The following is a 22,813-nucleotide window of genomic DNA, read 5'->3' as shown; positions in this document are numbered from 1 at the left end:
AAACAAGAAAGTGGTCCAGGGGGGCGGGAGAGGTGGGACTGGCATTGTAATCAGGGGATCTAATCTTTGGCAAATGGAGGTCGGGACGGCTGGTCCTCTCAGGGCTGAGAATTCATCATCACTGGGAGGAGGTCAGTGATATAATTCTGCCCCCTCCCTGGATGCAGACCAGACAAACCCTGGTGAGTGGAGGAGAGAGGGGGCTCTTAAGATGACAGTCGCCACCTTTGGTTGAGTTAACGCAATTCCATTAGGAGATAAGATAAAAGTGAAAATGTATCTTTAATTTTCATTTCTTAATATTTATAAAGGTGGGTTTTTTTTGCCCCATAAAATATATATATATTTTTTTCTGTCTTTTTTGTTAAAACTTAAAGACTTATTTCTTAGCCAGGTTTTCAGGCATTTGTGTTCAAAACAAACCAAATATATAGTTAAATTGATACTTTTGTTACCTGATATTAGTTTTTAATAATATAGCTTATTAATTCCTTGGAAAAAAATTACAGTAATATTGTGACAAAAACCAAAGGATCAATATGGGTAACAGAAGCCTAGAACCATTTTCTACTTATTACAAAAATCTTTACTTGTTTTTTTTAAAGAGAGATTATGTGCCTCCAAGCTGAACATTTCAAGGTCATAGCACTTTTCCCTTAAGTCTCTGCTAATTTGCTGTCCCTGGTATGAAGTGATTTCCAAAAAAAAAAAAAAGAATTAGAGTGACGAGGGAGTCGGTCTGCACAGCGACTCTGGACATGATGATTAATCGCAGCGCGGCTGCTTCATGAGTTGAGAACATCTGTTTGACACAATTACCCTTCTACCCTACAGACAAACACACTCTTCCACCGACACACACACGCACTCACGTGCAAACACAGCAGCTGAAAAACTTGGTCCTAGCTGCACCACTGCTTCAGCTCCCACGGCCTTTGATAAAGTGAGCTGGCTAATTGCAAGTCAAAAGCTGTTAGCCACCGTGGGTATCAGCGCGCCTGTGGGGGTTCAGTGAGGAGGGGCTCCAGCACAGTGAGCCGCAGCTCACCATCAAGCCGCCATTGCTAATGTGCTGTGGCACCTTCCATGGTGCCAGCAGATTGCCTGGGCGGAGACGGATCACCGGAACGACTAAGTGCTGCCTTCATCGCTGACTGGTCACATGATGCGGAGGGAAAGAATTGTTGGGTTAATTAAGGTGAAAACACCTCAGGGTCGTTCACACATTTATTCTATTACATAAACTGCATATTTCTTTGGCACGTCTGTCCCGTGGCTGAACATGTTACACCGAGTTAGTCATGTTTTGTTTAAATGTGAGAAAGGTCACCCGCTGAGGGCAGAGCTGTCTTCTCTGGTCACACACACACTCTAGACATATGATAGTGTTCATTACATGGACAGCAGTTAAACTGCAGAAAATACTTCACAGTCGCTGTGTCATTGACATTTTATTCTCACATGACCTCTGATAAAAGAAGTCCAGACTTCAAGTTTCACATGGGTTGCTGGTCAAACACTATTGCACCTCACCTTATTTAGTTTGGTTTACATTGGGATTACTTTTACGGTATTAGGTATTATTGCATTACTGTTGCATTTGGACACTTTTGAGTATTTTGCATTTTAGTTTTGGATATACATACAATTCAATGTATTTTAATATGTAGATTATCTCATGTGCCCTGTATTACTGGACAATAGTGACAATATATTTAAGGCCTTACAGATGGAGGTTTTAAGGCTGCTTCAATTTACCCAACTGGAAACCTAATGTTTTCATACAATGGAAATTGGCTGAACCAAAAATCAGTTCAACTAATCCCAAGCATGTAGCGCTAATCACAAACAGCTCCTGTAAAATAAGGACTCAGCTCAGTTGTGAAATTACCCCTACCCTATGGGCATGGGTAAAAAGCAAGGACACTTTCTGACTGTTTCCTGTTTCCCTGGGACCGATGTTCCCTGCAGTAGAAACAGCGCCAAAGTTACGCACTAGCCATAATGCACTCACAACATGCTAAGCGCTAAACCGCTTAACTTTAAAAACTATCTTACACCAAAAAACCCTACCACTATCTTTAACTATCTTACACCAAAAAACCCTACCACCGTAAACCGACAAAGTCCATTTAGCATAGTGGACAGTGACGTACCCACTGTTGCCGCTTCACCAGTCAACTTGTAACAGAATCGTACCCAAAAGTACTTACGCTAGCTCCGCTGTACTTCCTGGTCCGACAGCATAAAGGGTACCTGTAGAATGGGAGCGCTCTGCTTTCATGTTCCACCTTGGGACGGGGGGTTGAGGGGGGAGGGGGTTGCATTTAGTTTAGAGGGGTGAGTGTTGGTGGGTTTATATGTTGGTTTTATTGTGCCAACATTTCGTGGGCCGTGCCATACTTATAGCTGTTTGAAAATGTGTTTAGCTATTGGTTATGTGTTATAGAAACACATGTATATAATTTTATAATAATAATATTATATTATGTAGTGCTCCATTGTCACCCCTGTCATAATGAACTCAACCATTGACTCACCTTGCTTTGACTAAGTAGCATGTTGAAGCAGCTAGGACTGAGGCTATGTGTAAATTTGTACATTTTTTTTTTTTTTTTTGTTTTTTTAGTCAATTAAATCTGCAGTGATCTTCACCAGGAGAAAAACTTATTTCTCCTGTTTAATTTGGGTGGTTGTGCTAAGGTGAGGTCAGGACGGTGGTGTCTCTGCCCCACACCACGTATTTAGCAAAACCCATGAACGTACAATATGCGACTAACAAAAATCGGCTGCGGCATGAAACATGGCGACCTCCTGCTGACTGCCAGAAGAAGAGCAGCTTTGATGTTTCATGCTGTACAGCTTCGGGATGTGGAGCACAGCCAGTTTCCAGCAGCTGCAGAGATTTGTGTTGGGTCACAAATTTTCACAGCCTGCACAAATACGTCCGTGCACGTCAAACCTGTCGCAGATTCTGCAGGTGAAGGACGAGACGTGAAGCCGTTAAATAAAAACATCTCAACGTGATGAGTTCTACATCCAAGCTGTCAGTTCTGTTTGTTCAGGCCTGGGACATGAGTTTAACTGTCACCACAGTGACACACAATGCACAAAGTTTTGTGAGAATTGTGTTTTACAGCCCCTTACCCTCACCTTAACTATTACAAATTATTAATCTTTACGCAACCTCTCATCTAAATCAAAATTATACCTTGATCTTCAAAATACCCTCTCAGTGGAGACATGCAACATGTATTTTCCTCAGAAATGTCTGTAAAATTAAAGACTGAATATCATATATTTCATCCCGTCCCATTCCATCTCATCTCATCTTGACCTGTCGACTCGCATCGCATCACACCATATTAGATTAGATTAGATTAGATTAGATTTGAATTTGATTCGATTGGTCTTGAACTTCTGTTCTGGGAGTAATATAAATGTTGGGTTTGGTTTAGTTTTGGTTCAGTCATATTATGACTTCCTTACTTGATCCGACGGACAGTTCAGAAAAGCCACTTCCTGTCTGGCATTTGCACTGCACCTACACCCAGAGTCAGATCTATAAGGAAAAGGTTATAAAGCTTTGTTTTGGAGGGTGAAAGAAATCGACTTGAGCTCTGACCTTAAACCCAGCCATCACCTTTGGGATGAAGAGGAGCAGTGACCGTTGGAAACTCTCTATCAGTGATTGACCTCACCAATGCTCCTGTGGTTGGAGGGGAGCAAATCCCTGTCAAGAGGCTCCAAGTTGAGTTATACGGCAGAAGACTTAAAGGATGAACACTCTTTAGAAGAAGTTTCTTGTGTCAAAAATGAACAGACTGTTCATTCATGTGAAGTTTGTCATCCGTGACAGGATTTTCATTCATTCATGTATTGTATTTCTCTGACTAACTGACCATAAACCCATCGTAAGCAATGCGATATGACATATGATTGAAACTAATGCTCCATGTTTATATTTTCTGACGACAACTACTGACTGTTAATCAGTTCAAATCTCAGGAAAGCAGAAACGGCCAACGCACATGTTAGCCTCATTTCCTCAAGTGTGTTTCATGTATTTCTTCCTAAATACGTCAGTATGTACTTGGAAAGTACACCAGTGACATTGCCTTCCATCAAATGAGCACCAAGTTTTTCAATTACACCCCGAACACTGTTCCCTCAAAAGACTCCAAAGTTCCAGCTTTTTCCCAAACACATAATTTTTCACACTCAACATCATTAATCCTACAAACAACAGGCTAATGGAGGCTGCCTCATTTAGCTAACACAGCTAAATGAACTCATCGCTTTCAATGCTCCTCAAAGCCAAGAAATAAATAAATAGATAAAGAAATGCTCTGTAACAGCCACAAGACGCACAATCCTGCTAATGCTGGCCATATGTCAGCCTTCATCCAGCTCCGGTTTGATACATATGTTATTCCTAAATGGAGAACTCCATTTGGCAGCACCGTGGTGGCAATTCATTTGCTGGATGTTTAAATTTGACAATAAAGTCTGGGGTAATTGTGGCTCTTCTCTGGAAACACATGGTGTGGCTGTGAGGATATGAGGACGTCACCAAGATGACTCAATTTTTCTTCTTTATTCTCCGCTGTTTGTGTGTCATTGACATTGAGACGATGAACGAGGAAGGAAAAAAATAATTGAACAAACACACTCGTCCTTCTGGAGAGTCGGTGATATGGCCCTGAAGAAAAACAGCCTCAGCTGCCAATGTTTACACTCCGGTGACTTTTACACAAACCAGGATGAGATTAGATTAGATTATATTAAACTATACTATAACATGTCCTCCAGTAGATTAGCTGTGACTCCACTGGGTAATTTCAGACTAGCATAGATCATCACACAGTGACAGAACAAGAGCCAGACTGGATTAAATCAGAGTGGATTATATTACATAGACCAAATTAAAGTGGAGGAGATTATCTCATATTAACTAACTCCATTAGGGATTGACCAGACTGGGGAGCTGCAACCTATGGCTCCTGAACCGCACCTGGCACTTCATCGCCTTTTGCTTTGGCTCCCTCTGTAATTATATTAACATCTGTATTTGGTGGCTTGACATTAGGACAGTGATAAAGGTCATACCTCGGTTATTATTATACATGTGAGATTACAAATAAAGTAGACAACACCAGATTATGTTAATCCAGGGTAAATTCAATCAGATTGGATGAGACAATAGTTCAACGAATGTCATCAACAGGTCTTGACAAAAAGAGACTACAGTAGAATGGATTGTTGTGCAGTTGAGAAGATTAGATGTAACGGAATACACTAGATTATACTAGATTATGTGAGACACTTCTGGCATTAACTAAATCTCTGAAATGTTAGATATTGACCCTGACAGTGACACCAGCTTCAGTAATCTCGTCTCTCCTTTGCGTCAGTTTATACTTTTGCATGTGAATCTTTTATTCCCTGCTTTTCTTGGGGGATGTTTTATTGAACTGTCATGACTGTTGGATTTCCTCAGCCTGAAGGTCTTGGATTAAATTAGCCTCTCGTGCTCAGTGGGGAACCCACTGGAGCACAGCCCACTCAATAACGCACACGCGCAACTTGTCTTTAACGGATAATGAAAAATGATAAATGACGTGCCGAGGCCAGCCGTCCCCACACACCACGCCTGCTCAGTTCAATACAAATTCACCGCCAGCAAAGCCCCGCCCACGTATAAGACACACCGCAGTCCCATTTATCTATGTATCCAATTGATCCAATTGATCAGAGTCTGACTGTATTGGATGTAAACTGCAGTCTTTTAATAAGGACTGATTTGTTCACAGGCCAGTATGACAGACGTCAGTGATTTTTCCTTTACTGCTCCGAGGCTTCACACGGTAAAAAATCTTCAATCAAACCCGCCTGACCCGACCTTGACGAGCTGCCAACCGTGAAAGAGCTCAACAACATAGTTTTTACCGTTTGATGGAGAACACGTGAATATATAGACCTCCTGACATGGATCACATTCAGAGTACTTCATTATAAAACATATTTTACAACTGTATGCCTCGGTAAAAGTGCTTTCTCGTGCAAACCCCAGAACATTAAAAGCTGAGAAAAGTGACACGTTTGATGAATGCTGAACGACATAATGAATACATTAAGAACATCTGTAACTTGAAAATACCGCTGTAATTTAAAGTGTAAAAATAAAAATAATATATAAACAATCAGAAAATTAAATAAATATATAAAGTATGTTAAAAAAAGAAAACCTTCATTGTTTAAAAAAAATAGAAACATTGAAAAAAAACCTTTCAAAATATGAACAAAATACATATGAACAAATAACATAAGTTATAGACGTACATACGCTAAGACCAAAAAGGCAAAACAACTAAAACATCATTTCAGCTGTGCTGAACAAAGGTCAGAAAACAAGAAAATATAGACAGACCTTTACCACAGAGATGGATAAAGTACCTCTGACATAACTAAATAATTAACACATTTTACTACTTAAAATGTTGGCCAAGAGTAGAGCAAAATTGCTAAAGGTTATCGTAGAATTAACTAATAAATAGGCAGCCGTGCTAGCATTGAATCATGTACTTGTCACCTGTAATGGTAACTGGTAAACAGGTTGTGTAGGTTGAGGAGTGATGAGGGGAGGAGAGAGGTTATATATTGTATTTATAAATGCTAAGTGCATGAAAGGGTAGAACAAAACATTCTCAGAAAAATATATCTGTATCATATTTCTCTTCCTGCTGCTGCCGCTTGTAAAAATGCTTTAGCTGATTTTTTTTTTTATGAATGAAAGGACGTGTAGCAGAGACGGAGTAGAGGAGTGTGAAATTGGAGAAGCAGCTGTATCGCATCACTGTGTAGTTTTCATTGAAAGTCATATTAAATTCTCGGGAGGCAAGAGGAACATTACAGATGTTAAACTTGGATTACGAGGAATAAATCAACCGAGGAGGTCGTGGAAAAGGAGAAATTAAAATGTATAAAAATATAATGGGGTCAAAGCCCAGCATTCCTGATGTTTGACCTGAAAGTACACAGTATTTCAGACAGAAAGAATCTGACAAGTGGCAATTGTTGAAGTTCTGGGAGTGGCAGGCCACAAACGAAACAGGTTAGGACTAACTATTACTGTAGGTAAGAAAGGAGCATCAGGCAAAGGTTAAAGATGCAAGCAAAGTGTGGGACAAAGCTCATTATCTGGTGTGGAAAAAAACACATTTACAGGTAAAGGACAGCACAGTACCTGATCGATCTAAATTGACCAAAGGTGTGAATGCTAGTGTGAATCGTTGCGTCATATACTGTATGTAGCCATGTGATGGATTGAATTTTCATCAAGAATATAGCTGGAGATAATAGCTAAAAACCCAACCAAAGAACACCGTGTGTTCACTGACTCTGATGACTTCCTGCAGACTCGACAGCAGTCGATATAAAACCATCACCGGCTCAGACTTAGAGGGAATTAGTGAAGAACCTCCGACTCACAGCTCAGTTTGTCCATTAAAGCAGATTAAAGTGGGATCACAACACGTTCCAGCCGGCGTGATAATGCAGTTATTATTTTCAGTCAATTACAGACATAATAGATTTCACTGTGGGGCGAGAGGGATCCTGTGTCGTTGTTAGCGTCGTCCCTGCTACAAAACACGAAGGAAGATGAAGAAGAAAAGGCAGACGTGACCTTAAAAGGATGTAAACAATTTATAAAGCATGTCGTCTTATTCAAATGTGCAGTGTTAGAAACAAAGGCGACCACACTTCTCATTATCCTCCAGCAGAAGGAAGGTAATTTATCACAGCGGGGAAGAAGTTGGAGAAATATCACACTCACACACACACTCACTCACTCACACATACATACACTCACTCACTCACTTGCAATCTTACAATAGAATAAAGATGGCGTCAGAAAAACTTGATATGTGATATTTAATAAAATAAAAAATAAAATCTTGGTTTTCTTCTGGTTATTTCTCTACAGCTACTATGTTAATTGTTCTCTTATTACCTTTGAGTTCCAAATTAGCTAGTGCTTAGCCATTGCAAGCAACATCTAGGATACATTTTACTTTACTCAAATTCAGCTCACACTTTTTTTTTTGCAATATTTTTACTACCTTTTTAATCTCTACAGAGATATGTTTCTTTTTTTTTTTCAAACAAAATTTGCAGCGCTCAGATATAATTTGGTAAATTCTTGGCAGCCCTGTCATGTATTCAGTATTACAGTTTATCAGAGTGATAAAGCGTTAAACATATTCCAATGGTTAAATTGTCTGGATTCCACGGTTCAGAAAACATGTCACGGTTCTGTTTTTTTTTTTTTTTTTACTTCTCCTTTGCAGCAGTGCTGAGTTATACAGTGGTTTATGAACATCTATTGATTTTATCTGGAGCATACAGCAGAAATCAAATCAGCCAGCACACACACGGAGCAGCTCCAATTGAAGTCTTTTTGCTTTCTCCGTGCAGAGATGGCGGTGCTGAGCCACTCTGCAGGATTAGCAGAAGGAATAAAAAAAGGAACTGCATTTTCTAAATTGACTCTCAGATAAAAAGCACCTGTGGGAATCAGGTTTATTGTACCTTAACAATGTCTTCATTGGACGACTTGCACTGCACCGAGGCAGAGACGTCGGTCACGGCTCCGTTCATCTCTATGGACACCATCTTCACAGGAATGGCCACGGTGCGTCCGGTCAGGATGGCAGTGTTGATGATCTCAGTGTCCTGCAGAGACACAAAGACACAAAAGAGTATTGAAAACAAATAAACTCAATAATACATTTGGTAAAAACACCTGAATGCTTCTGTTTTCAGATAGAAACAATCCTTATGAACATTTGCACTTCTTAGGACTCCCTAGCACCCCCTGGCGGATCCCACGTCCCTCTTTATTAGAGCAAAAACAAAGAAAAAAAAAAAAGTGGAAGGACTTTGGAATTATTGGATACACAGTGAGTATCACTGAATCACCTGCTACACATTTTCACAAATTAATTAGCATGATTAACAGATACATTTCAGCACAATTTATTCTTACTTTACATATCCTTATGAATATGACAGCCTTATGGCTCAGGCTTAACCAACTATAATAAATGGATTTTTGCCTCATTGAAAAACGTCTTGGTGGATCTTTAAAATTTTGTACAGTATCTGATTATCCCTGATCCAGAGAGTCATCCCAGCTGTGACTGATCAAATTTAATCCCAGCTCAGTCTATTTGTCTCAGACAGTTAGGGAGGCTTGTTTCCTAATGTGACTCCTTGTTTCCTCTTTTTTAGTGAGCTGATATAACAAAGCCAATTTAGGGGAGACAAAGTGCAGCCGAGCTGTGTGGAGAATGGACCGGGCTCTGGGGTGAAATCCTAATTGAAAGTCATCATCCCCGAGCTCTGCTCGCTGTTTTGGCATCTGCTAAGTATTACACTGAGAGAGAATCTTCACAATTAAATGTGCTCTGCTCTGGGAGCACTAATTATGCTTTACCTGAACCCAGGCTGAAACAATGAGAGTCAGTCATGGCTGCACACAGTCATCGTTCTCACTTTAATTACTGTCTTCTGTCTGGAGCAACCAAACACTAGTTCAGAACCAAATGACAGAAAGGAATAAAAACAAATATTTATTCATACCAAATGTTAATTGCTTTATTGTTTTTTTGCTGAATGCAGCACTGGAGTGTAGACTAAAGAACTGGGAGAAAAAAAACACAACAACAGTTAAACAGGATGCTATTAGCTTGGTGTATACAAAAAACAACAACAACAGTTACAGTAACAGGATGCTATTAGCTTGGTGTATACATTAGCATTGTTTTAATTTAAATATATCATTAGGAATTACAGTTATTTCAGGCCCACTATGTGGTTCAATAGTGCAGTGGATAGCACACCTGCCCTACAAGCAGAAGGTCCTGGGATTGACTCCCAGAGGAACCACATACTCGGTGCCTTCATGGGGCAACCTGTTGCAGCAGATCTGCTGGTAACACAACAATTTCCCCTAGAGTGGGATCAACAATTCATCAAATTAAAAAAACATTTTTACTGGAGCTATTTTGATTGTGAACGAAATATGAGGAAATATGAAAAATATTTGAAGAATTTTAGGATTCAAGAAAAAAACCTGAATTTAGAGTTTTTATTTTTATGACATTTGGTCGTCCAAGAACTATTAAAATATAATTTTCACTATTTTTATGTGAATAAAATGAAGCAGAGCAGAAAATTGTAAAACACTGTGATATCTCTGCCTTCACTTTTTGAATAAAGAAAAAAAAAACACTGCAATGCAAATATGCAGCACACTGTATAACTCAAGCATACAGCACGGACCTGACAGTATGTGTGGTCAGGTCATTAAATTTGCCAACGTAGCAGTCGTTATGTTCCATGTGCGTGACCTAAACACTCCCTGCTTTTTGAATAATGCAAAGACTTTTATTCACCAGATGCATCACACAATAATCACACTGTACACGTGAAAGTACGACGTGTGGATTCCGGCTGTGACATTTGTGCAACGAAAAAAACATCATTTCTTATTTAACATATGCTGAAGCTGCCGTGGAGCAGACCAGCTAATGGAGCCAGAAATACGGCAGCTGCACCTTCTCTCTCCTCTTCGTCAAAGACATAAAATTTTGTTTTATGCAAAAAGCTTTTAGTGGCTCAGTGTTAATGGGATGCTACTGTTATTCTTAAAGGTGGTATTGAGAAAGAGGTATTTTCACCACTTAACAGAAAGCGTATCTATAGCGCTGACGTTTCTTTTTTTAACATAATCCTCCTGCACCAAAATCCATTGAGTCTGAGTAAAATCTTTTTTTTTTTTTGCTGACAGACGTAAGAGCTCTTGGTTTAATGCTGTTTTCTTTGGTAACTTTGTTCCTTTTTAGGAAAGTCTTAGAAAGGATTGCAACAGTCAATAGAGTCACATACCACATTTATACAGTGGATGAAGACCTTCATTGTTTTGAAGTGTTGTTTTGTCCTTATGAAGTTTGAAAATGGAAGATAAAGTTTATGAGAGCACGTAAACCCCTGCGCTGTTAAATGACTGTTTTGCTTAAGTTGTCACTATACTATTCTGGTATGTAATGCTGTTAAATGTCTGTTTTGTTGTCACTATACTATTCTGGTATGTAAATCTATGGTCGTTTTTTAATTCTTTGACTAAACTTTGACTAAATAATTGGTGGATGCTCAAATAATAAAGACCTCAGGTGAAGACGTGGAAGAAAACTGGTTGATTTCATTTGTATTCCTTTTTTGCCATTTTGCTCCAGAATACAAACTTTACCAGGATAGGAATTTCACAGAGGCAGAAAGATATCTTATTTTGCTCTGCAGCTAAACACATCTGGGTACAAATGCGTGCTAATCCCAAATGTCAAGAGGGGCAGGGATATAAAGTAAACCTTATGTTGGAGCAGATGTGCTGTACACAAAGTCATAACTGCAGCTCGAGTGGATTTAATGGAGCTTCAGGTGCACAACAGTAGTAATTATGCAAATACACAACAGAAAACCAAGACTTATTATTCTTCGAGAGCAGCAGCCTCTTAACCAACAACTGCTGGAGATATAATATTTCAGATTCTGAGTTGCATGTGTGTATAGTATTATTCTGGAAGATTGCACTGCATTTCCACACTTAGATTTAGTGCATATACCAATGGCTGTGCATATCGAGGATGTTGTCAATAGAAAAAAAGAAATGTAAGAACCCCTGGTAGTTTATGATTCAACTGGTCAATAACTGAACAATGACTGAAACAAACCTACAAAATATCAGGGGGCTAATGAGTTTGAAGGGCTCGTAGATTGCTTCATAGTCGTACTGTGAACAAAGTGCAAAGGTACACAACCAAAAAAACTTGTTGTCTACTCATCCCTTTAAAGTAATCTCAATGTTTTTTCAAGTATTATCTTCTTTCAAAGGTAGTTCTCTCATTTTTCATTTTTTTCGCCCCAGAGCGTGAAGACTGTAAGTCGATCCTCCACAGTGAAGTGTCAGAGATTATAGTGACTTATTGCACCGTAGATGCCATCAGCGGGTTTGATCTCACAAGAGCATTGTTCCTTTTGAAATGTGACACTGATCTTTGTGTGTCTGCGCAGTGAAAGTACACTGAGCCTCACAGCAGGAAAGTTACACCTGGGCTTTTCTTTTGTGAATCTGAAACATCTGGTAAATGAGCTGAAAGTGAGATTGCATTTATATATGAGGTATTTATATTTTTTATACATGGAACTGAACTGTGTAAAGTTTGCGTTGAGAACTTTTTTCAAGCTGAGCTTGAGTTTTTATTCACATGCAAAGGAATCTTTAAAGTAGGGGTAGGCAACATTTTCTTCATTATTCATTTGTTTGTCAGTGCTGGGATTTTTAACCTCAACCTTTGTAGGTCAAGAAAATAAGCGCAATTTCTCTGGATTATTACCAACATTCATCTAATAGACACATCAACCTGGACCTCATATGATGTAGATTAATGGCTCTGGGTTGGTCTCCTGGTAACTAGATATGGGCCACATGCTTAGGGCCACACATTTTGTATCCTGTCCAATCCTTTTGGAACACATGGCTAATGGGTTTCAATGACAGAAGTGGGCCACGTGCTTATTAGGTGAAAGAGAGGAAAGAAGAACGAAAGATGAAAAAAAAAAAACCTATCTAATCCAGTTTATCTAAAATCACTGCTGCTAGCTAAACAGATGGACTGGAGTAGCTAAATTCTACAAAAAAAAAAAAAAAAAAACAACAACAAAAATAACATAATTTTTATGTGTAAACTCACCATGGCCAGAGGAATAATGGCCTGAATGTCCCGCTGCACCACAGTCAACTCCGTCACCACCTTCTCTGACTCAGGGGACGGGTTCTGGTTCTTGTAGTCGATGTTCCAGTTGATTCTCCTGGTCACTGAGAGGCTGGTGAAGTTCTCCATCTCAAAATCCAACTGCATCACCTCCACGTTGCTCAAAACGTCTCTGTTGGAGAATAAAAACAGAATAAATAAAATGTATTTCTACTTTGTGATTATAACCACATTCCAGTGTCCTGCATTGTTCTGGTTCTATGTTGTTCCAAACAGTTGTTTTTCATCTTAAGCAAAGACAAAGCTACCATTGGTTCAGGTTTGCTGCCCACATTCAAATATCAAATATAGGTCACCGAAGGAGGGAAAAAAGGAGGATTTGATTTGAGCCGGATCCTGTACCTCTGACGTTGGATCCAACACCTCCGTGTGGAATGAAAAAAACTTTAATTTAAGATTATGAGCTACAATCAAAGGTGTAGCTTCTGATATGAATCTCTTTATATTCAACATGGAGAAGCAGGTTTTCAGACGCATGGATCCATGAAAAAAGAATCTGCGTTCTAACATTTCCTTCAGTCAACTGTAGCAGCTCCATCAGTCTGACTGTCAGGGTTTCCTGACAGATACAAGGTGGTAAACAATGGCAGCAGCAGCTCAAAGGTCACAGTGTACTGTTTACAACACTATCATTCAAAGGCAGAACACTGACTTTTTTTTTTTTTTACAATTCCATGCCTTGCCTCTCAAGCTAAGAACCCAGGAGCAGAATACCAATCTTTGGGCTGTAAACCACAACAGTTCCTCGTGTGAATGGTTTTGATTGGTATAATTATGTTGTCCAGTCATTACTGTAAGTGATTACAGTCCTTGCCTTTCTTGATCAAATGCAGTTGAGCCACAGAATATGCTAATTGCACCATTTAGGAGCTAATGATGCAGGCATTTCCCCCAGGAGGGGGGAGATAAAAAAAAAATACCAAAAACTTCCAAAAACTGATCCTTTTCTATCCCAGTAGCCAGTGGACAGGAAGAGTTACATGCTAGACTCTTCACCAGTCCACCAGAGGGCGACATATCTGTGCTCAATTAACAGTACCAAATTAGTCTTAGAACTTAGTTCCTGTAATTTCTTTGAGGGATAGATAGGTGGTAGCACCAGGATTCCACTTGCTATGAAGAAGTTTCCGGGTTCTACTCTGTTAAACTGGTTAGTCCTTAATCCCAGGTTGAGTTCGGTCAGGAAGGTGGGTGAAAATTTGAAGAGCACCTCAAAACAGACTGACTTCTCCGACAGCATCAGTGTCTAACACCAATAACACACTGCTACAATACTGCAGGAAGAGCTGACTTGTTTATGGTCATAAAAATGTTTCCACCAACATCTTGGGGCTGTTGTAAAACGGAGCATTAAAATAAAAAGCGATGAGGAGTGTCGGTTCTCCTAACAGTGTTCCGCCCATCTTAATGAGCAAATTACCCTGAAAAGTCACAAATAAATGAGTGATTTGTCTCTGAACTAAAACATTAAACAGATTCTGTCAATAAAGTCTTTGTTTTTTCCCCCTTTATTTTGTCAGTCTTTGCAAAAAAAAGATCTTTAATTCTCCGGCACAGATGTGACAACATCGAAAACACAATACCAGACTTTCAGTTTCCTGCAATAAATGTAATGATTTTGGTGGTTGTGATCATTAGGTGATACAAACTCTGACATTAAAGCAACCCTTATGTTTGGTGAAGGGGCAAATTAAATCTCACACAGCATGAGATGAAACAAAAAAGATCAAATTAAAGTTGTTACTGCTCAGTGTCAAAAATGATTAATGTCGCATTTTAAGAATGTTCTTAGAATGTATGAAATATCTCATTTCAAATAACTGTGATGGAGGCTTTTGATGTTGAGCATGTCTACTGGAAAAAGACCAAAACACAACTGCTATGTTCATTACAGTTACATTGAGAGCATAAAAAAAGTTAAAATCCTTTATAATAAACTCAAACACAAATCTGCTAAAAGCTTTACAAAAGAAACAACAACAGAAAAAAAGGTTGAAAATCCATCCACAAATTCAAAATATGAAATTCCAAAATGCAGATAGTAGAAAAAATAACAAGATGGTGAAAGCTGGCAGAGAAATATTGAACTTAATTTTTCACTTAATTAAAAAAAAAAAACTTAGACATTACTTGAAGCCTTCAAAAGCCAAAAGACAAGGAGTGAATTCCTTTTCCTGAGATAAAAACAAATATAAAGAGAGACTAACTGTAGCTACTTGAACTACAGGTAAAAGTGAGCCAAAAGAAAGAGCAATTCATTTCCAAAGATCAAAAGATAAAAATGAAAAGAATCAAAATTTGCTCAAGAGATTATTCATCCTGAAGTTCACCCTCCAAAAACTAGTATGCTAAAGGCTAAAATAAATGTGTTGGAAGCAAGGAGGTAAAAGAAAGAAGCTACAAAAAGAAAGTAGCCACAAGGCAGCCAAGATATTAGAAACCTGGAAAACCTGGAAAAAAGATTGATTGTTCTTGTAACGGAAAACCTCTGCCAAAAGATACTAGCTATTAGCTGGCACTAACGGTAAATTACCACAATATAATTCAGAATTAGCTTAATTATGACTGCAATTTGCCAAAGGGTATAAAGCATTAGCACAGATATGGTGTTAATGAGAAAAAATGAATAATCTTTTAAAGTGTCCAGTTAGAAGTCTAAAAACATAAAAAAAAAATGTTTGGCTGATTAAATTCAAGGACTGAATCAATTTGGCTCAGTAGTAGCTTAGCAGAAACACAGGTTTAGTTATCCCTGACTAGAAAACACGTAAGCAAACATCGTCCACATTGAGCTACAAAATCAGCTAAAGACAAGAAGCAAACATTGTCCACGTTGAGCTACAAAATCAGCTAAAGACAAGATTGATGTAATGCAGAAAGAGTTTCAAAAATGGTTTCAAGTGTGATTTGAAGAAAGACGAACGGTCTGAGGGTCTTTTATTAAGACCTCTGTTCCTCGCCCTGTTCTCCGCCCACTAACGGATCCTCAGCGATGAGATCTGGGCCCATTTGTCTTCACATCACTCAATGAAAACAACACCTCTGTCTGCCTGTCTGTCTGACTGTCACACACTCAGACTGTCATCAATACGTATCCACGCTACAGCAACAACACGTACAGACACTCGATACAGCGGAGGCCCAGGAGTGAGGTGCAGGGCTAATCATTATGATGTAACCATGATGAACCAGTCTGCGTCACATGACAAGGTTTTCAATAGAAGAACAAGCGTGCATAAAAATGTGAAATGTTGTCCGTAGTTTTCACCCGGTTACACAAGCCTTTATGTGGGCTTTAGCCTTCGCAATAAATCAACATCGTTGCTTAACATTACCTACATTTGGACCAAGGGATTCCCAGTGCAGGAGGCCAGCAGGGGGCCTGCACGGCTCAAACAGCACTGATCCACATATTCTGTTTGTTGCACTGTTTACAAGCAGACTTCAGAAGCTACAACTTCTCTTTAAGTTTTGAAAGGAATAAACAAAAGACAAAAACAGTGTTAAACCAGTGAATGACCCAAATGAAAAGGAAACAGTTGGAAGAGAATAAGGTAAATGAGTGATTCAATATCAGAGAAAGAAACAAGTCTGGAGAACGCCGGGTCTTGTCTCTATTAAGTTAATGATGTTCCTGTGTGGAGATCACAGAGTGTATGTTTTAGAAGCAGTAGCTTTGGGGCTTTTTCCAGAGACTCAGAGGAGTTGAAGCTTTGATCAGACGTCTGTTTGAACTGATTAGAAGTGAGGATTCACTGGTTTAAAGAAGCGTTAGAAGACCTGAGAATTATATAAAGGAAAAAAACCTTGACAGTTACAGGAGTAAAAGACAGGTCCTAACTCAACCGCCAACGCGTGTTATTGAACATGAAAGAGATATTACACTACGCCATCATCTCTGCTGTTGATTTAACAGAAAATAAAACCTCTAGCATTGCTAGAGGTAGTTGAAAAAATAAAACAAAACGGGCTACGCTAATAAAGTTAGCAATATTCAATGAAAGTTCCCCCAAATGGGGAATTTAAAAAAAGTCAATTGTCGATTTAAATAAAATATTTACTTACATAATGTTATATAACAGTCCAAGACAGAACAAACATTTTTACTATTCTTGCCCGTAGCTTAGCTTAATTCTTACTGTGATGAAGGTGCTGTGACAGTTTGTCCAGGTTTGACTGAAATGTTTTTTCTCATCTTTATCCTTAAATTATGTAAGTAAATAGAATGAGAATTTGAATTTAAAAACTGAAAACCTTTATTTTCCTTCTGCACAAAGTGGTGACATCCATGAAACACAAGTGTTCCTCTCAGCAGAATCCAGAAGTTCTGTATCACAGAGATGCAGAGCTGCATGTAGTCTGAGCAGAGAACAAAAAAATCATCATCTTTGTCACAATAGATGAAGACAAAATCCAGGAAACCTAAAAGTGATGAAGAGATCAACAGCAAGGCCTGATGGGAAAAGACTTTCACCTCATTTCCCGACTCCTAGGTAATTCTGGGTAAACAAAGAGCAGATGCTCAAATAGATCTTAGAAGAATTCATCCGGGGACTGTGGTTTTTTTGTGTTTTTTGTGTTTTGTGCTTCATTTTCGACTCAGCTCGTGTGAAAGAAACACACAATAGAACCATCTTCAGATGTTGACTTCATGAGCAGTAAAGGGGTTTTCCCAGGATTCTCTGCATTTTTGGGGCTCATTAGTTTGAAGCCTTAGGGCAGCTGCACACAGTTTATACTGGTTGTGAGCATTATTACTTTAGGAGGTAACAAAAAGTTAATTTGGATTCATTTTCAGGGAACAGGAAGTGTTGAAAAACAATAAAAATGTTTTTAAAAAAACTGAATAAAATGACATATTTTCCAAGTGTTATGGCTGTTATTTTATTATTATTTACAATATTAAAATATCAAGGGTATTTTATTCAGATTATTATGGTGTTGGTCTGTGCAACCCAACATAGTATGCGTCCCAGAATGCTTGCAGACAGACATTTTGTACTTTGCACAGACTCTGTATCTTTGGTCCCGGTTTTAAAATTCTGCCACTTTTAGTTTTAGCTGCTCACAGAACAGAGTGGTTTCTGACAGAAACGCAGCAGGACAGGTTTGTTCCTCTGAGCCCCTGCTGGACACTGTCCACTCTGTGACAGGGAGGTGAAAATGACAAGCCGTGGGTCAGTAAATACAGCAGGAAGACGCTGCCACTCTGGAGCCGAGCACCAAACCTCAGAGGAAGCCTGGAATTCCCTAATTCAGGTGAGGTCACCAGCCTGTCCCTGTCCTGGCTCAGGGGTCATTAGAGTGTTTGGAAGCAAGAAAGTGCGAATGGTGAGCCCGCACAACTGAAGGTTAGCAAAACAAGGAACCCACTAAAAGTTATCAAAAAGGTAAAAAAACAACAACGAACAAGCAAAAAACCCCAGATAATACATAAACAATAAAATAATAATTCAAATTTAACTTAGTAATATATATATACAATAAGATAATAATTCAAATTTAACTTAGTAATATGTCTGTTTGATAAACATTGAACAACAACAACAAAAAATATAACTGAAAAAGCAACAGGTTCGTTATCAGTTTTGCCAATTAAAAAAAAACTATTTGTTTAAATATGTTTATTTGTTCAAATATATTTTTTAATTATATAATTATCAGTAGTAGACTGCGTACAATGCTGTATAAAACACTACAATATTGCCAATGTACAGTAAAGTACAAAGACGAGCTATCTCAAAGGCTAAACTCAGGTTAGCTCAGAATCAGCTAAAGTAACTGTTGGTCAGTGCTGGGGAGACCGTGGTGCAGATGAAGACAAAGCTCTGCAGGAGACTACCAATCGACCCAGGTTGTGAATGTGTACAGTACACCCCGTATATTGGCTGCGTGATTGGTGACCTGTCCACACGCTTCACTGCCTTTTGACCAATGTCTGCTGTTGCTGCCTCCAGCTTTTTCCCTGTGACCCCTAAAGAAGAAGTGGTGCAGATGACGGATGGGTTTGTTGGTGGCTGTGATGAATGGTCGGGGTCTTTCCTTTTTCTGTGTGATTTTGGTTCTGTGTGAAACCTAACACGGAGAAGCTGCTTTTATTTCAACAGACTGTAGACTTCGCTAATGTGTACATCACTGAAATCATGCCAATAAAAATAATAAATAAATATGTGTTTTTTTTCTGAGTAGGCAATAATTCTGCATGTAGAAAAATACATTATAATTTATTAATATTGTTTATTATTTATTAAGGTTTGTTCTATATGTGAGCATTGTAAACTATGGTTCACCTCAGAATTTGGTAATGTGGCCCTTATATAGCAATACATTAATGGGACTTTTAATGACCCACATCTTTCGATCAGACTCCATATATCAGTCTGGCCAGGCAATTATGTAGCCCATGTTCTACATTTGGTCCACATAATTATATCAATGGCCCAAACCCATCCAGCTTGACTACAAATATGTCACAGCCATTCAGATGATAACAGTCACACATGAACCAAAGCTGCCCACATTTGGCCAAACAATTACTCAATGGCCTATATTCTTGGTCATATAAATGTTATAAAAAATATAATAGTCTAAAAATATAAAAAGGCAAACCTGATGCACAGTAAAGAAAACCTGTCCAAGTGACATGATTGGGGATTAGGGCATTTGTGAAGAATGTTGTGCTCTTTTAAAAGCCGTCTTTAATCACGGACTAAACTCCGACTTAGTTACGCAGAGTGAGAACTTTGTTGTGGCCTTTTGTTCGTTGTCTGGGAAGACAAATATTCCCGTCTTTAACCGAGCCGGACTGGAATAAAATCAACATCTGCAGCAGCTGTTCAAACGCTGCCTTCAGGGTCGGGGGCTGTTGACTCACCCTGCTTTGACGCCTTTGTTCTTGTTCACCTCGATGGTAGTGATGGAGTGTTTGGCTCCAGACTGGACCTCCCAGTCCACCTTCCACTGAGCGTTCTTGGACTTGGTCTGCAGCAGGTTCACCCCTTTCTTTGCTTTGACCCTGAAAGAGAGAGAGCGAAAGAGTGAGAGAGGTCGAAAAAAAAAGGGGGGGGGGCAGTCGTCAGTTTTTATTAGAGTGTGTGATATATGTGCGAGGTCAGGGGTGAACGCCCTCTGTGCTTGGCGAACCTCCTCATCACATTGCGTCATGGCAAAAGCAATTCTGCAGATGAATCAATAACAGAGATGAATGAAGATGACAGAGTGGTGATGCATGAGGCCAAGAGGACAGGAGAACTCTTGGTCACAGTGCGCAAACGTACAGTAAAATTTCACACCGGCGCTGGAACACGTCTGAATTAAAAACCACGTGAAACTAACGATGCATTTGATGACAAAAAGTACATGGCAAGACAGCCAAAATCAATAACATTTGAGTGAGAGAGGATTATTCAAATCAGGGTTGATCAATGAAAGGACAACATTGTTGTATTACAATCATAACATTATCAATATCTCATTCTTCAAGTCAACAATGAGGAAAAAAAATCTAATATAAAACACCCTCCTGTTCCTACAGTGTGAACCTAATCATATGTTGTCAACAGAAACACATACATGCACATAATCCAGAACACACCTGTTAACACATTCATATATTTATAAAGTCCATATACACAGATTATCCACGCATGCTGAACACCACATTTCTACCTGCATTAAAAATCAGCAGCAACGACCTACGGAAACCAACAGGATTCAAATTCATTGACTCCGTTTTTATTATTTTCCAATAACATTATTGACACAGCATAAAAAACCAGAATGTTATTGTCTCAATTTTACTCAATTCTATTCTATCTGACTATGGTGTGTGCATGTGCTATGTATACAACATAGTAAATGGTTCTCAAAGTGTGGGGCGCACCCCTGACAGTACAACTGAAAGTGGAACAGATTTATTAATTTATTGTTTTTGTTTAAATAAATTGCTTTATAAATAGAGTTCACAGGAGTGGAGGCAAATGCTATAAAAGCAGAGCGGGGGAGAGGGGATGGGGGCTCTATAACATTTGTAATTAGCCATTCATGAGAATTGTGAGATTCCATTCATGAGTTGAAATCACCTCTGTATCTCACTTCATTATGCTTTCCTACGTTGAGCTGTAGTATGGATTCGCTGCTCCCATGTTCAGCCAGTACGTTCCCCACACCTAAATGTTTTAGTGCAGCATCAGAATTCGGATGCACATTGATTTCAACTTAGACTCAAGTCAAAGTCTGTAGCTGCTCACAGACGATCGATAGTGAAAAAAAAGTGACTGACAGGTGCTACGGGAAAGCAAACTGAATATTTCTGGTTCAGTGTTACTAAAAGATAAAGACAATTTGAGACAAAAATAAAACAAGCTGTGTCTTTTTGTGTCGTTTTGGTTGTTTAGTCTTTATTCCCTGCCGTAAATTGTTGAAATCAGAGCTCAGTGGTAGGATGTTAGAGTAAAAAAACAAAAACTCTGTTTTCTGCTTTCCCGTTAAAGTAACTCTACTGGATATTTGACTACGCGCGCCACGCCCCAGTAGTGTACCAGGGGATGTTGGAGAATTCGAGCTGGAGAATATTGATCTGATGATCTCATTTTCTGGAAATTTCAGAGCCAGATGAATTATTAACATATTTGGATTATGTTTTCATCTGTGTTGTGCCTTCCAGACCATTTTAGACTTTAATAACAGCACGGTAACAGTGTGACGGTAGGTGATACCTGAGGATTTGTTCAGTGAAAAAAAAGTGTTTAAAATTCCGTCTGAGACTCTGATCTGATAAAATAATCATCACATCAGTGAGCTTCCTGAGAAACTGATTGAAGGCATTTATTTGAATCTGATCTCAGTCTGTGTGCCTCATGATGAAGAGGTTTGAGGCCTTTCTACACCGCCTGCCTTATTTCATTTACTCCCTTGAATGATAAAGAATTCCCAAAGTTGAGATGAGATCCTTCCATCTGTCCTGCCATGACCTGCTGTGGTATAACTGACCATTTATGATTGATTTCACCACAGGTTTTGTGACAACTTTAGCTTCAATTCTTGCATTTCTGATTTCTCAAGATTGAAGTTAAATCTAAGAATAAAGCTGAACCAGAGACATGATGAAAGTTAGACAACAAAAATCTAATCGTTGTTCGTCATGAGAATGTGAATTTTACTAACAAAACATGTCTAGTCAATCACCAAATTTACAGTTAAGACACCAAGCTATGTTAATGGCCGTTAATGTGTTGCGAATGAATTGCTGGACAGAATGAATGTCATCATTTGAACTACGCAACTTTTTTTCCCTTTTCTGTTGCCCAGTAATCTGCTTTCTTAAAACTAAGTCTATGAAACATACCTCAGCGTCTTTTATCATATCCTTCTCCTTCAGTAATGATCAGAGTTATAAGTTTCATCTGCTGTTATCTTCTGTCGACGCCCCTTTGATGCCGGTTTAAAACCTCCTCCCTCTCGTGGGGAAGGAGGCGACCCAGCAGGTGACTGTAAAAATACTGATCAAATAAAAGCAATAATTGCACCTTAGTGTAAAATGTACAGTGTAAACAGTTTCTTTTCTTGGCTGCGTGACCTGTGAAGTAAGTCCTGTATTTATATTCATTACCCAAGCACTCAGCAGCAGCTTTTAAAAGCCATGATACATATTCATCGTCATCGATGTTTTCAGAGACTGTGGTCAGACCTTGAGTTTTGATCAGATGCTGCCTTTGTTCCAGGCTACGTTGCTGAATAAGCAACAGTCAGTGCAAAAGGGATGGGCGACAATAATAATAATAAATAATAATAAATAATAATAATCCACCATTTAGATTATCAGTTCTCAGCATCTGAGCTCAAGATGGATAGACAGTCGGACGAACAGACACATGAAATCCACTTATCCACTGTTCTGACATCTTTTCATGTTTCTC

The 22,813-nt window shown here is 38.9% G+C and overlaps 1 protein-coding gene across 3 annotated transcripts in view; it reads right to left on the bottom strand.

Moving 5' to 3' along the window:
* Window positions 1-22,813, bottom strand: part of tmem132e (transmembrane protein 132E) — a 278,566-nt gene that overhangs the window by 25,268 nt on the left and 230,485 nt on the right. For all 3 annotated transcript variants that reach the window (XM_017041906.2, XM_008332771.3, XM_008332772.3), the window contains exons 3-5: window positions 19,771-19,911; window positions 12,816-13,008; window positions 8,593-8,736 (exon numbers count right to left, since the gene is read on the bottom strand). In XM_017041906.2, coding sequence (XP_016897395.1) covers window positions 8,593-8,736; window positions 12,816-13,008; window positions 19,771-19,911 — 478 coding nt within the window. The remainder of the gene's footprint in view (window positions 1-8,592; window positions 8,737-12,815; window positions 13,009-19,770; window positions 19,912-22,813) is intronic.

This window comes from Cynoglossus semilaevis, chromosome 19, assembly GCF_000523025.1.
Source record: "Cynoglossus semilaevis isolate Cse_v1.0 chromosome 19, Cse_v1.0, whole genome shotgun sequence".
NCBI lineage: Eukaryota > Metazoa > Chordata > Actinopteri > Pleuronectiformes > Cynoglossidae > Cynoglossus > Cynoglossus semilaevis.
The sequence above is the reverse complement of the archived record's forward strand: the minus strand, read 5'-3'. Positions and strand labels throughout refer to the sequence as shown.